The sequence below is a fragment of the Natator depressus genome, chromosome 2, assembly GCF_965152275.1.
Source record: "Natator depressus isolate rNatDep1 chromosome 2, rNatDep2.hap1, whole genome shotgun sequence".
Classification (NCBI taxonomy): domain Eukaryota; kingdom Metazoa; phylum Chordata; order Testudines; family Cheloniidae; genus Natator; species Natator depressus.
Window position 1 is genome coordinate 153508220 of NC_134235.1, and position 16131 is coordinate 153524350.

The 16131-nt window shown below is 44.6% G+C and overlaps 1 protein-coding gene across 2 annotated transcripts in view; it reads left to right on the forward strand.

Annotated features, from left to right (window-relative positions):
• The first annotated feature begins 579 nt into the window (after nt 1–579).
• Nucleotides 580–16131, forward strand: part of SLC9A3 (solute carrier family 9 member A3) — an 83810-nt gene continuing 68258 nt past the window's right edge. For both annotated transcript variants that reach the window (XM_074945161.1, XM_074945159.1), the window contains exon 1: nt 580–904. In XM_074945161.1, the coding sequence (XP_074801262.1) occupies nt 703–904 (202 nt within the window). In that variant the 5' untranslated portion in view covers nt 580–702. The remainder of the gene's footprint in view (nt 905–16131) is intronic.

The window sequence follows — 16131 nt, forward strand, 5'->3', positions numbered from 1 at the left end:
CGCTGCAGGTTTTAATGAGCCCGGCTGTAGCCCCGCGGAGTCGGGGTGTCACTGAGCGAAGCCAGAGGGGCCGCCCCACGGCAGTCTGTGGGGGGAGGGTACGGGGGGGGTCCTCTGAGGGCTGTGACTGGCCCTTGGGGAACGATCCCCCCCAAGCTCTTCAGGGGGCAAGATTATGTCCCCGGAGCGCGGGGGCTCCCTGGTCTCTTGCCCCCCCCCCCCCCCCCGCTGCTCCGGCTCCAAGCTCCAGTCACTCCAGCCCACCCATGACCCAGTGCCTGCATCCCTGGCGTGCAGGTGCCGCCAGCCCCCAGGCTCAGGCCCCACGTGCTCAGCGCTGCCCAGAGTCCCGGCTCGGCAGAGATCCCCGGCAGCGCGGCTCCCTCCGGCCCGGCTCCGCAGTCTGCAGCAGCCTCCTCCGCGGGCTCGTAGCTCCGCCTCTGGCGGCTCGGGGACAGCCCCATAAAGGCAGCCGCCGGCGGGCAGCGGGACCCGAGCTGCAGCATCTGCCCGGGTGCAGCGCGCGCGGCGCCTGGCCCGTCCCGACCCCTGCCGGCCCCCAGCGGGGAGGCAGCAGCTGCCCGCGCGTGGGCAGGGGGATCGCGGCGCCTGCACGCGCTGAGCCAGGGGCAGGGACCGAGGGGCACAGGCATTGCCGAGCGCTTGGCGCTCCCAGCCTGGGCAGTTCGGGGCGCTGGGCGGATGAGCTTCGAGATGAGACAGGTGCCCTTAGCCGAGGGGCTTCTGGCTCTTCCCGCAGCCCGGGCACAGGAGCAGAGATCGGGGGACCACACAGCTGTCAGCGGACCTCAGTCCTTTCAGATCGTCTCTTTCAAATGGGGGCATGTGCAGGAGCCCTACATCATTGCGCTCTGGATACTTGTGGCCAGTCTGGCCAAAATCGGTGAGTCCAGAGCTCTGTGTACATCTGCCCTGGCTGATCTCCCCCACTTTAAGTAAAAGAGGCTCGTTATCGCCTGCATTGTTCCCTTTTCTATACACAGGGGGGCTGTTTTACTGGATTCTTTGCCAGCTTCGTTTCTGAAGCGTGCCATCCACAGCGTTCAGCAGTGGGCTTTTGGCTATACCCGTGGATAACTCACGAGTGCATTCTCATTGGCTGGGACCATAGCGTTTGTATCTGATGGTTTATGAACGCACTCTTATTGTCATGGGTCCCGGGGAAAGTGTTACAAAACTAAACCAAGTGCGGAATAGGAAATCAAATTTGGTTGTCTATAAAACGACTGCACTTGCTTATGATATACCTTCCACCTCTTATAGCTGGCAGCAATGTTATATAATGAAACTTTAAACAAATACTGCCAACCCACTTATCTGGAGCATTAGTATCCTCTGCTCTTGTTATTCAGTATGGTGTTACCTGCAGGAGAATGCAAAAGTGTAACCGTTTAGCCTATGTGGAATATGGGTCAATTTGTATGTTTTAACTAACCAAGAGCTATTGTTTTCTGATCCATGTGACATTTCTAAAAGTGCAAGAGTTTCTCTTTCCATATTATTATTACTAAGGTCTAAGCAATTTTATGTTTGTTTGCTAGTGGGTTTTTTTGTTTGTTTTCAAGTGGTTTTTTGTTTGTTTTGTTTGGTTTTGTTTGCTTACTGGTTAGCCGAAATTGATGTTAATAGTTTGATGCTATTATCTGTGAACGCCAACGTACTACAAACTGGATCTCTAATTTTGCTGTAATGTTAAACATCTTACAGGGGTGATTCCCCTCCAAAAAGAAACCGAATGCAAGTGCTATTGGCCGATTGAAGGGCCATCACATTTCACAGATGAATTTCCTTACTTGTGTTGTTAATAGTAATAATTAATAACACTTTAGATTATTAAAATTTAAAGATGTTTACAAATTTAATTCATTGTTCACTTTCAGTGTAGTTTGCAGGTCGCTCAGATTGGAAATTGTAAACAGACGAGTCTCTTTCACTTTTTGGTTGGGGATACATTCTCACAATGCAGCAATGTTTGGGTTGTAAACAACATTTAAATCCAAACAAAATTGTTTCCATTAATATTTTAAAAATGAATGAAGGATATGAATGCCAGTTTCAGTATAACTTTTCAAAACAAAACTTAAGTTTGGGGCTTCATCTACCTGAAAACATATAAGTAAACTTAAGATCTCTGTGAGAATAAAGTAAAGGAGTACTTGTGGCACCTTAGAGACTAACCAATTTATCTGAGCATAAGCTTTCGTGAGCTACAGCTCACTTCATCACTGTAGCTCACGAAAGCTTATGCTCAAATAAATTGGTTAGTCTCTAAGGTGCCACAAGTACTCCTTTTCTTTTTGAGAATACAGACTAACACGGCTGTTACTCTGAAACCTGTGAGAATAAAGTTATGAAACCTATCAAGAAAATGTACTTTGAAAGTGTAATCTCTTGATGAACAAGATACCTAAATTACCTATAAAATGTAGAGTTTTGGTTTGGTTGACTTTCATTGACAAGTTATGTCAATTTGAAGAGACATAAAAACTGCACAGTGACTGTTATTCAGTAGCCTAGGATACTTTTTGACTCTGAAAAAACAAAATCGGTGATTGGAGAAAGGGGTATAGGCAAAAGAGTAGCACTACTGTCAGCAGATAAATTCAGAAATTACAAAAATACATCTGTTGCCAATTTGAGCCTCCTTTTCGGGGTACTCTCCTAGTAAAGTATTTTAGGGTTTGTGGTTTGTGTTGTTATGAACTGGCTTCTGTGTATGTGTACCACTGCTCTCTACTGAATGGAATCAGTGCTATACAGCTCTATGTCATACGCACTATACAGCTAACAGCTAGTGGGGATTCTCCTTTACTTTTGAAGCATGATGAGTTCTATTTCAGCCTTCACCCTGAAGTCCTGAGTAGACGGTGTTGTGCTGCATAATGGTGTCCACTAAGTCTTTGGTGTCCTTGGATTTGTTCCAGTATCATTTTAACGCAGAGGCAAATAATTCAGGAACTGCATCTGGCTCAGTTTTTAAATGATTGGAGCTCTCTTCATTGCTACACAGATTCAGTGACCATTGGTGGCGGACAGTGACCCCAGATACTTCCCTTCTCCTCTCTGCCCATTTTTGTAACTGTGTTTCACTTGAGGTGGTCTCTGGAGGGGCACTGAGCAATAACTGCATACTGTAAAGCACAAGTAGCATGTCTTGAGCTGGCTTAGCTGCTCCCACCAGCCACCAGTCAGATGAGTGAAATGCAGATGACCACTGCTGACTGGTGCAGACAGAGCCAGGGTGTCTGATCTGCAGACAGGAGTAAGTTTTTTTTTTCAAAGAGACAAGGTGGGTGAGGTAATATCTAAACGCAGGGTGGAACAGATTGTTTAGCATAAGCAGTTAGCCCATATTCTAATGGACCATTCAAGGTGAAGTTTGTTTAAGTCAGATCAGCTGCAGCGCTGACTAAACGGGATGCTGGAAAAAGGGAGGTAAAAAGGAAATGAATGTTGTTGAGCAGGATTTAAGGAGGGGAGCAGAAGAAAAAGACTAAGGGGGAACTCCCATAGGTAGGCCATAGAAAGAAAGAGGAAGAAGACGAAATGCAAGCGGCAGACTTTCTGTCTTGCTCTGCTTCTTTTGTAGTGCCAAGATAGCAGCGATTAACCTCAGCATCCTGGCTAAGGATACCGCCGAATGGTGGATTCTTGAGCAGACATGGAGCTGGCTCTTATACCTCCCTCCCTGTGGCCCCTGGTGCAGTGCCCATGGCAGAAGATGGGAGAGGCATTTTGGGGGTGAGTAGAAGTGGCTGGAGTAAAATGTGCTCCAGCAATCCCTAGATGGCGGATGGTCCCTAGGAGCTGCTCTAAACACACCACACAACAGAACCACTAACCCAGGAACCTATCCTTACAACAAAGCCCGTTGCCAACTGTGTCCACATATCTATTCAGGGACACCATTATAGGGCTTAATCACATCAGCCACACTTCAGAGGCTTGTTCACCTGCACATCTACCAATGTGATATATGCCATCATGTGCCAGCAATGCGCCTCTGCCATGTACATTGGTCAAACTGGACAGTCTCTATGTAAAAGAATAAATGGACACAAATCAGACATCAAGAATTATAACATTCAAAAACCAGTTGGAGAACACTTCAATCTCTTTGGTCACTCGATTACAGACCTAAAAGTTGCAGTTCTTCAACAAATAAACTTCAAAAACAGACTCCAACGAGAGACTGCTGCATTGGAATTAATTTGCAAACTGGATACAATTAACTTAGGCTTGAATAGAGACTGGGAGTGGATGGGTCATTACACAAAGTAAAACTATTTCCCTATGTTTATTCCCCTGCTGCACCCCCACTGTTCCTCAGACATTCTTGTCAACTGCTGGAAATGGCCCACCTTGATTATCACTACAAAAGGTTCCCCCCCATCCCACCCCCCCCCCCCCGCTCTCCTGCTGGTAATAGCTCACCTTAAGTGATCACTCTTGTTACAGTGTGTATGGTAACACCCATTGTTTCATGTTCTCTATGTATATAAATCTCCCCACTGTATTTTCCACTGAATGCATCCAATGAAGTGAGCTGTAGCTCACGAAAGCTTATGGTCAAATAAATTTGTTTGTCTCTAAGGTGCCACAAGTACTCCTTTTCTTTTTGCGAATACAGACTAACACGGCTGCTACTCTGAAATCTAACCAGTTTGGGGCTGGGGCTGGGGCTGGGCAGAGCAAGGGGGATCCTTAACAGTCCCATCTGCTGTACCCAGTAGAAAGCATAGCAGAGAATCTGTCCCATAAAATATTTTTTAAATTGCTTGATCAACTATCTGTTGCCAAAATATTGCTCTAAAATATGCACCAATATGTTTGATTTTATTAAGGTGGTCTAGTGACTCCATAGTTACTCTTCTGATGAGATCTGCAGGTATGGTGAGGATTAAATCCTTTTGTATCTAATATAAATATAATCAAATGACATGATTTTGTAGGCTGAGGATTATTGGAAGTTAATGAATGGAAGGTGGGCAAGTAAGCTAAGTCTCCCTTCGCACGTGGAAGTAACCATCAGTTTTATTTTCCCCACCAGTAGTGATACTGGCTTTACATGTATTTTGTGCATCTAATGGGCAAGTGTGTGAGTGCATTTAGGACCTGGCCATTGTGATTCATATTTGTTTGCAGAACATAATGTGCCACTGACACGTTACTCTAGTGAAGAACTTTCAGAGTATTATCAAGTAAGCTTACATATATAATTGATTACAGTTTTTCTATCTGAAATGGGGTACTCTTCAAAAATGCAGAAAATTGCATGTGGTATTTCAGTTTTCTGGGAAGGATCCACTTTCCCATTTGCTTTTCTTTTCTTTTTTTCTGCATCAAGGATACTTCTCCCTCCTGCCCAAGTTGGTATGATTGCAGGTATGGGGACAGTGTCAGCACTTGTCTGGCCTCCTTCACTGTTTCCCACGCTGCACACATTTTTCCTTGGATTGGTAGTGGCTGGGGACAGTCAGGTGGGAACGATGTGACGCAGCTGAGTGTGCTATCTCATATATCAAACTTAATGAGATTGGGTTCTATTCCTTTAAAAGGTTCCTGTTACCTGTTCTAGGATACACAGTGTTATCCTTTGCCTATGGGATTTATTTCTTCTCATGAAAGGCTCCCTTATCAATATCCTTAGGCAGGGAGGTCAATAAACTCTTTATATGTGAAAAGTGAAACACATGAGTAAGACCATGTCTAGACTAGAAAGGTTTCAGAGTAGCAGCCGTGTTAGTCTGTATCCGCAAAAAGAACAGGAGGACTTGTAGCACCTTGGAGACTAACAAATTTATTGGAGCATAAGCTTTCGTGAGCTACAGCTCACTTCATCGGATGCATTCAGTGGGAAATATAGTGGGGAGATTTTATATACTAGACTAGAAAGGGTTTGCTGTTATAGCTATGCTGGCAAGCCCTCCTAATGGTGATGCAGCTTGTCTCAGCAAAAGGACTTCTTTGGCTGCATAACAGCTTCTACGTTAGGATTCCTGAGTTATGCTGAGTAGGTGTGTGATTTTTTTCATACCCTTAATTGACATAGTTTTGTCTGAAAAATGTTTAAGTGTAGGCCAGGCTTAAAGTGAAAGACAAGAATGGACACTCACTGTGGGTTTTTTTTTTAAACACACCTTCCAGGTCTCTTTGATATCATAAAGAAACAAAATAAGCACACAATCTTCTCCACCCCTTTAAAGGGCAGGAAATGAAAAAAGAAGACACACAATGGGAGAGAAGAATATTACAAAAAAGCCAGAAGTAGCAAAGAGACCAAAAACTCATCCAAGGGAGTGAGTACGGGGAAGAGACAATAAGCTCCGGAGAAAAATGGAAGCAAATTTCTTTGTTTCAATGCAGAGATTGTATTGCCAATTTCTTTTCTGCTGCCACTCTAACAGTGACTGTTATGTCATCACCACCAAAGAAAGGTATGTTTTTACTGCAGGATAACTAACGTGCATTAGCGATCTTGCAGTAAAATCCTAGTGGAGACAAGGTTCGGTAGTTTTTACCATGCTAGATGAGCTCAATACTATTCTCCTGCCCATGGTTTACTTCAAGGTAAAAACTACAATGCCTCATCTTCACTAGAATTTTACAGTGGGATAGCTAATGTACGTTAGTTATCCTGCAGTAAAAATCCCATAGTAAAAATCCCCTTACCTTTTTTGCAATGAAGACATAGACAATGACAATGCAGTTGATTGCATGGTTTACCTTAACCACAAACAAGACAAGTTACCACTTTCACCTCTGCAATCTTGCACATTGATGTTGCAATTTGCAGGCCTTCTCAGGCCAGGTCTACACGAGAAAAGGTTTGCCAGTATTGCTATATCGGCAAACCCTCCCAGCATCAATGCATCTTATACCAGCAAAAAAGTGCTTTTGCTGGTATACTTATACTGGTTCCCTGAGCAAAATAAGCTACCGACCAGTGAGAGCACTCTTATGCCAGTGTAACCACGTCTACACTAAGGCTTTTGCTGGTATAGAAATGTTGCCCAAAAATCATATCCCTAACAGACATTTCTATACCAGCAAAAATTTTCTAGTGTAGAGCTGACCTCAGTCTCACACACTGGCAACAGGAGCAAAGCGGGAGAAAACTCACCACCACATTCTCTTCCCCAGCACCTTGGGGCTTTGCTTTCAGCTAGTGCTCTGGATGGTTTGGTGCCTAAGTGAAATTCAGAAAAAATACTTTGCTTCCAACATTTTTGAATCACTATCATTTGAAAGAGTTTGGTAGCTCACTGTAGAGGGAAAAAATTCCATTAAAGCACAGCTCCCTCTGGGGACAAGATACAGCATTAGCCATCGTCACAGTCATAGCCGACCTGCTGTCTGAGCCTGGGACATTCAGCAGCTATCAGCAGAGGAGGAGTAAGGAAAAGAGGTGTCTTTGTGAGGGGAGCATGGGTTCTTCATTCATTATTTCACTGTACTAAAGTAACACGAGTGTTTTAAAGATGTCTTTTCTGAGACCCTACAAAGAGTTGTGGGGAGCTGCGGGGAAGCAGAGGTTTATACCTCTGGTCAAGCCTCACTCTTGTCCCTATAGGTGCATCACATCATCTACATGCTATTTTAACTCTATATTAGAAACTTAATTCATCCCAGAATATGCAAAAGTTCATCACAGAGGTAGCTACATCCAAGATGTGGATTCACCTCCTGGCCTACACAGCCCTCCCTTGGGGATTCATTCATAGGAGCCCACTGGAGAAGGCTGCCTGGGTGATGTGTTGTCAAATCAATGCATCTCTCAGATGCACTGGCCCCATGCCCTTCCCAACTGGCTGCGTCCAATTTTTTGGATGTGTCAGCCAACTCTATCTCCAGCAGAGCTTGAGCTGTGGGTATAACTGTAACTTTGTTTCAGGCAAACTTCCACTAGGGCCCTGTAGTCTGAATTCAACCAGCTTCTGCCAATGGAACCCATTTGACCTTAAACTACATCTTTAATTATTATGCATGTAAAAAAATTCCAAGTTAACTTGGAGTCTAGAATTCTGTTAAAAATAGGGAGGGGAACTTATGAAGGAAATCTTTATCAAGTTTGATTTCCCCGTCTTCTTAGCTTCCCTACTTCATGCCCCAGTCCTGTAAACACTTAGGTCCTGTCTACATGGGGGAGTTTAGAGAGATCTCCCACTGTGTTGCAGCTCTTCCAGTACTAGCAAAATGGACCAGCCACTGATGTTTTTACTATCATGTTGTCTAGATCTACTGTGAGTGGTGGGAAAAATGCAGAGGAAGGTATTCTTAGACAGAGCAGTTAAAACTGTTAACACCTGTGTTCCTGTGGAGAATTTCAAATATGTCAAGAGGTGGGTTAGGGAAGAAGCTGTAAAATGCAAGAGTCCAAGAGCTCTAACTCCAGTTTAACGCCCCAGGGCAATTTCTTGGTCACAGGAGACATTACTCCCGCCATCAATGTAAACAGTCAAAACAAAAAAACTTTTCACTCCAAGTTTCTCTTCTTGGCATTGTGGCATAGAGACTATTAGTTTTAGTGACACTAGTGAATTAGTTAACTAAAGTGATTTAGTAAATTATAAAAAAACCAAAACAAAACAAACAAATACAAGAGAATAACTGTGATGGCCATTCTCTTCCTTCTCTGTGAAGTGTTCTCATCAGGAAGAAATGCTGAAAAATAAAAAAGGAGGACATGTTAGCAGAACCATTTTATTGTTTGGGGTGTGTAGGTTAAAAAGGAGGAGAGAGACTCCTGTGAAGATGATACTGCCAGAGGCTGCAAGGGGGAAAGATACAGTATAGCCATTGACAGGTTTCAGAGTAACAGCCGTGTTAGTCTGTATTTGCAAAAAGAAAAGGAGTACTTGTGGCACCTTAGAGACTAACCAATTTATTTGAGCATGCATTGTCACAGCCATGTCAGCCCAGAGATTGATTCATTTGGTAAAGCACTCTCTGTGAAAGTGCTAAGAAGGAATACGGTTTGCATTGTAGCAGGTAGGGTGTGACTTTGTTCCCCTTGGGCTGAATTTTTCCATCTCCCAACCAACACTAAAATCTGGGAAGAGGCTAAAGAGGAACAAATCTGGTGGTATATTGTTCCCTCCAAAAGTGATAAGTCCCAGCAGCTCCCATTAACCTTAACAAGATCTGGGATTGCTCATCTCTGCTGTAAATGAGGCCATAAGTGAGGTTTCACTCAGGCAGGTTCCTCCATATCATCTCTCTAACAATAGCCACGTGGTTATCTAGAAATGCTTAAACTTGGGATTTTTTTCTTCAGTTTGGTAAGTCACTGCTAGTTTCACACAGTTTATTGTACTATTTTATCATTGTACACAGTAATAATTATTTGCATTGATATTTAGAGTAGTTGGTTTGGCCTACATGTAATAAACCTTTGGCATTTAAAGAATTATCTTGGGACATGACATGTTCTGTATTTGAACCAAACTTTCTGAACCCAAGAGTAAGAGGTCAGTGTTTTCAGTTTGAAGAACTGTGTACACAAGACCTGTGTTAAATTTACATTCTGTAAATGGATGCCCGTGATCACATTTTGTTTCCATCTGACTAATTTAATACATTCAGGAGGATGCACTAAAACAATTCTCCTTCCTTTCCCTCAGTTTCTTCCTCCCTCTGTACACACCAGCCTTGCAAATTGCAAGTCTTAATTATTTACAGTGAGGAGCAGGATATCAAGGCAGTGTAGCTCTACAAGATTCAGATTACATCCAACAGATAACACAGCAGATGCACAATAGTAATTTGTGTGAATTACATAAGGAAACAATGGCATTTAAAGGAGTGCTCTGAACTGAATACAATTCAAGCATGCGTACCTAAGACAGAATCTCTGCCATGAGTTACTTTCCAGTTCCAGTATATAAAGTGATTTGTGTCCTTTGTGGAACAATGGAATCCTTTTTTTAATACTGTAGTTTTGGGATTACTGGAACCATAAATTTACCATCTTCAGAGCTGATGCCATTTATTATTTAGAGTAATCTGCAGGTCTTGACCACAGGTCTCTGGCACAGTAGTGCTGCAAACCACAGAACTTTGGTAACTTTTCTTCAGATATCACTTTGGTAGCCTTGCTTTTGAGAAGTGGAGTTACAGGAATCCATGGGTTTTTTCTTTCATTGGTTCATCTACTGATTTATGTTTGAGATTTGTTTAGTAGCGGAAGCGGGTATTTGCGTTCCTAGCTTCTGTTCCTTGGATCTGATGCTTTAGACTCATGTCACCAAAACTGCAAAGGAACCAAGAATGAAAAAAGCCAGTGGGTTTCACTATAAAAAGTTATTTAATTGAATGGTCTGGATTCAAATTAACATTCTTTACTCCTATTTCTACCATTGTTTCACCTGCACTGAAATAGGAGCTGCTGATGCCTTGGTAAATGATTGCCTCGCTTTTCTGTAATCTCTGGAAATTCCTTTCTATCCTATGCTGAAGTGCTAGGCTTTAGTTTCTCAGAGGAGTATTCTTTGAGTATTGAATATTCCTTTACCTCTTTCAGAAGAACTAGTGTTGGTCTGTGGACTTTTCCCCATCTCTTTGCTGTTGTGAAAGCAAACCAGTGTACCAAAAGACTGTGCTACATCAGGACTCTCGTTCTTTCTAGAGATACCAAGAGGCTCTGTATTTAAAGGAGACTCAGTAAAAATGATCTTCACAAATAGCAAAGCCATGGTTATCTATTAAACTGTTTCTTTACTATTTCAGATCACTTTGTAGTCCTACTTGTAAAATGTTCATCCCAGTGAAAGCTGTGACTTGATACTACAGTTGTCTGTAAGGTAAAAGCATTGTAAAGTCATAAATACTGAGACTGTGATCTCTCAAGGACGAGCCAAGATGGAATGCAAGACATCAAGTGGAAACATGTTTAATTAAGGCCCGAATATTTAGAAAACGCTCAAGGAGAAGGACAACTGGATAACTTTTTGAAGGGCAAATGCCATCAGCCAGGTTTGAAGTAGGTGGGTCTAACAGTTGAAGTGCCCACACTGCTTTCCTCCAGGGTTGTGTTGTGGTTGCCACACCTACTGATGCTATCCAATTTCTATTCACTGCTGCCATTATAGGCCGAGGCCATGTGGACAAGAGTGGGTTGGTTACACTATGATGATTATAAACAAGGCCTGAAAAATCCACTGGCCCAGAAATATTTCCTTGAGTGAGTGCCATCAAATTCCACGTTCATAGAATCATAGAATCATAGAATATCAGGGTTGGAAGGGACCCCAGAAGGTCATCTAGTCCAACCCCCTGCTCGAAGCAGGACCAATTCCCAGTTAAATCATCCCAGCCAGGGCTTTGTCAAGCCTGACCTTAAAAACCTCTAAGGAAGGAGATTCTACCACCTCCCTAGGTAACGCATTCCAGTGTTTCACCACCCTCTTAGTGAAAAAGTTTTTCCTAATATCCAATCTAAACCTCCCCCATTGCAACTTGAGACCATTACTCCTCGTTCTGTCATCTGCTACCATTGAGAACAGCCTAGAGCCATCCTCTTTGGAACCCCCTTTCAGGTAGTTGAAAGCAGCTATCAAATCCCCCCTCATTCTTCTCTTCTGCAGACTAAACAATCCCAGCTCCCTCAGCCTCTCTTCATAAGTCATGTGCTCTAGACCCCTAATCATTTTTGTTGCCCTTCGCTGGACTCTCTCCAATTTATCCACATCCTTCTTGTAGTGTGGGGCCCAAAACTGGACACAGTACTCCAGATGAGGCCTCACCAGTGTCGAATAGAGGGGAACGATCACATCCCTCGATCTGCTCGCTATGCCCCTACTTATACATCCCAAAATGCCATTGGCCTTCTTGGCAACAAGGGCACACTATTGACTCATATCCAGCTTCTCGTCCACTGTCACCCCTAGGTCCTTTTCCGCAGAACTGCTGCCTAGCCATTCGGTCCCTAGTCTGTAGCGGTGCATTGGATTCTTCCATCCTAAGCGCAGGACCCTGCACTTATCCTTATTGAACCTCATCAGATTTCTTTTGGCCCAATCCTCCAATTTGTCTAGGTCCTTCTGTATCCTATCCCTCCCCTCCAGCGTATCTACCACTCCTCCCAGTTTAGTATCATCTGCAAATTTGCTGAGAGTGCAATCCACACCATCCTCCAGATCATTTATGAAGATATTGAACAAAACCGGCCCCAGGACCGACCCCTGGGGCACTCCACTTGACACCGGCTGCCAACTAGACATGGAGCCATTGATCACTACCCGTTGAGCCCGACAATCTAGCCAGCTTTCTACCCACCTTATAGTGCATTCATCTAGCCCATACTTCCTTAACTTGCTGACAAGAATACTGTGGGAGACCGTGTCAAAAGCTTTGCTAAAGTCAAGAAACAATACATCCACTGCTTTCCCTTCATCCACAGAACCAGTAATCTCATCATAAAAGGCGATTAGATTAGTCAGGCATGACCTTCCCTTGGTGAATCCATGCTGACTGTTCCTGATCACTTTCCTCTCATGTAAGTGCTTCAGGATTGATTCTTTGAGGACCTGCTCCATGATTTTTCCAGGGACTGAGGTGAGGCTGACTGGCCTGTAGTTCCCAGGATTCTCCTTCTTCCCTTTTTTAAAGATTGGCACTACATTAGCCTTTTTCCAGTCATCCGGGACTTCCCCCGTTCGCCAAAGGAACGTTTGGTTCCCCCGTTTACCAAAGGAAAAAAACACCTAGTCCTTATGCAGTATTCCAACCCCAAGTGTTCAAAAATCATGAGTCAGGCCTCAAAATTATAATTAAAACAATGTTTTTGAAGGGGTGGATTGTTCTTTTTGCCTGCTAGCTTCTGAGCCTTTAGGTTGTACTTTGGTCATGTTTTTTCTGCACTTTCAGAGTTGTACACATTTTAAAAATGAAAGGAGAGATTCTTGTGTAATCACTTGACTCTGGAAGCTGGGGCTTTGAGAAACCACCCAGGGAAAAGAAGCCCTTGAGGAATTCCACCATGATTTCAACAATTTCCATCCCATCATCAACCTCAGCCTGGACCAGTCCACACAAGAGATCCACTTCCTGGACACTATGATGCTAATAAGCGATGGTCACATAAACATCACCCTATACCAGAAACCTACTGACCGCTATTCCTACCTACATGCCTCCAGCTTTCATCCAGACCACACCACACGATCCATTGTCTACAGCCAAGCTCTACGATACAACCGCATTTGCTCCAACCCCTCAGACAGAGACAAACACCTACAAGATCTCTATCAAGCATTCTTACAACTATAGTACCCACTTGCTGAAGTGAAGAAACAGATTGACAGAGCCAGAAGAGTACCCAGAAGTCCCCTACTACAGGACAGGCCCAACAAAGAAAATAACAGAACGCCACTAGCCATCACCCTCAGCCCCCAACTAAAATCTCTCCAACGCATCATCAAGGATCTACAACCTATCCTGAAGGACGACCCAGCACTCTCACAGATCTTGGGAGACAGGCCAGTCCTTGCTTACAGACAGCCCCCCAACCTGAAGCAAATACTTACCAGCAACCACACACCACACAACAGAACCACTAACCCAGGAACCTACCCTTGCAACAAAGCCCGTTGCCAACTGTGTCCACATATCTATTCAGGGGACACCATTATAGGGCCTAATCACATCATCCACACTATCAGAGGCTCGTTCACCTGCACATCTACCAATGTGATATATGCCATCATGTGCCAGCAATGCCCCTCTACCATGTACATTGGTCAAACTGGACAGTGTCTACGTAAAAGAATAAATGGACACAAATCAGACATCAAGAATTATAACATTCAAAACCCAGTTGGAGAACACTTCAATCTCTTTGGTCACTCGATTACAGACCTAAAAGTGGCAATTCTTCAACAAAAAAACTTCAAAAACAGACTCCAACGAGAGACTGCTCCATTGGAATTAATTTGCAAACTGGATACAATTAACTTAGGCTTGAATAGAGACTGGGAGTGGATGGGTCATTACACAAAGTAAAACTATTTCCCCATGTTTATTCCCCTGCTCCATCCCCCACTGTTCCTCAGACATTCTTGTCAACTGCTGGAAATGGCCCACCTTGATTATCACTACAAAAGGTTCCCCCCCACCCCGCACCCCGCTCTCCTGCTGGTAATAGCTCACCTTAAGTGATCACTCTTGTTACAGTGTGTATGGTAACACCCATTGTTTCATGTTCTCTATGTATATAAATCTCCCCACTGTATTTTCCACTGAATGCATCCGATGAAGTGAGCTGTAGCTCACGAAAGCTGATGCTCAAATAAATTTGTTTGTCTCTAAGGTGCCACAAGTACTCCTTTTCTTTTTGCGAATACAGACTAACACGGCTGCTACTCTGAAACCAAGCATCATGAGACTCACATAAAATCTCAGGAGTTGGCCACGCTGCATTGGTTGGGAAGAAAATCTTCCAAATGTAAACCAGCTGTAAACCAATGCAGTGCTGTCTTCCTTAGGCCTTGTTTTAGCAGAAAAGTTGTCTCACTTTAACTGTACCAGTGTAGTTAAAGTAGTACAGTGATAGTCCCCTAGTTTGGACACAGTTAGATGGTATAAAGGTGCTTTGTATCAGTCTGGCTATTCCCATATGGGAAGGGGATCAGTGGCGTAGCCAGGTGGAGAAAACAGGGGGAGAGGAGATTTAAAAAAAAGGCGCCACCCGCTTGTACTCACCCGGCGGCACTCTGGGTCTTCGGCAGCACTTCGGCGTCGGGTCCTTCACTTGCTCCGGTCTTCGGCAGCACTGAAGGACACCCCCCTCCCCTCGCCACCACAGTGACGCCAAAGACCGGAGCGAGTGAAGGACCCAACACCGAAGTGCTGCGGAAGGCCCGGAGCGCCGCCTGACCCACCACCGAAGACCCGGAGCGCCGCCGGGTGAGTAAAAATTTAAAAGGCGCCAAAGAATTAGAAAGGCACCACTTCCGCTCGATGGGGGAGCAGCCGCTGCTTCGCTCCCCGCCAGCTACGCGACTGAAGGGGAATAAGCTACACTGATACTCCTGGTTTAACTGCATCCGCAGCAATATTATACTGGTATAACTGCATCCACACTGGTGTAACTATATCATTAAAAAAATCATACCCCTTAAACGAAATACTTAAAATTCTGTGACCAGACCTAAGTCAGCAGAGCGACTGCTCCAGTGTCATCTCTGAGGCTGATGGGTGAGAGGAAGGAGCTGTCTGCCGCTGTTGGATTGAAGGCCATACAAGCCATACTGGAAGGCTCGACACATGAGGCTCTCTTCTGGGACGGCAGGGTGGCCTGCCCCAACACAGCTGCCTCGTCAGCGAGCTTGTGTTTATTTGGGTCTCCCATACAAATGGGCCTGCTGCCACTGGTCTTCAGGCTGGCTTAGTCTGTAGGTCCCTTCCAGCAGGAGGGAAACCTCAGCACCACATTACTGTAGCAGAGACTGTGTGTGAGAGAGGGCCCTCCTATCACTTCAGTGGAGGGCTCCTTCTGGGGGGATGGGAGGGGCAACATACATTGATTTATTGAGCGGGAAGCTGCCCACACTTATTTACTGTGTGGAGGGCAGTATAAATTGTCTTGTTGGTAGGATGGCCCAGTATCCGGGGTTAAAGTAAGGGGAAATTGGGGGGGAACAGAGCTCCCCCTAATGTGTTAAAGCAGAAGGATCCCACCTGCTCTCCCTGGCTTGAGTAAGCTGCACTTCGTCTCCTCCTTGGCTAGTTCAGTGCAAGCTCCATCCCTTGTTTCAATCTACTTAAACCACTGCCCAGCATTACCCGATGTGTTGGGGATGGCAGGAATTGACTGGAGTGCGTAGTAAGAGGGACATTAACTGGGGGGCTCAGAATTCATGCCCAAGCGATGGATACCTGAGGAGCAGAGGCATGTGTGGTTCTGGAAGGAGTGTTGGGTAAATTTCTTAGGCCTTAGTTATGAGAAGTTAGCGGAGGGGTAAATCAAGGGACTGGGAGTCAGGAGAGCTGGGTGTAAGCTCCAACTCTCCCATTGACTTGATGAATGACTCGGCACGCCATCCCTCTGTCTCAGTTTCCCCATTTGTAATATCATTTCATCAAAAAATTGTTGTTTAAAAGCCATTTGGG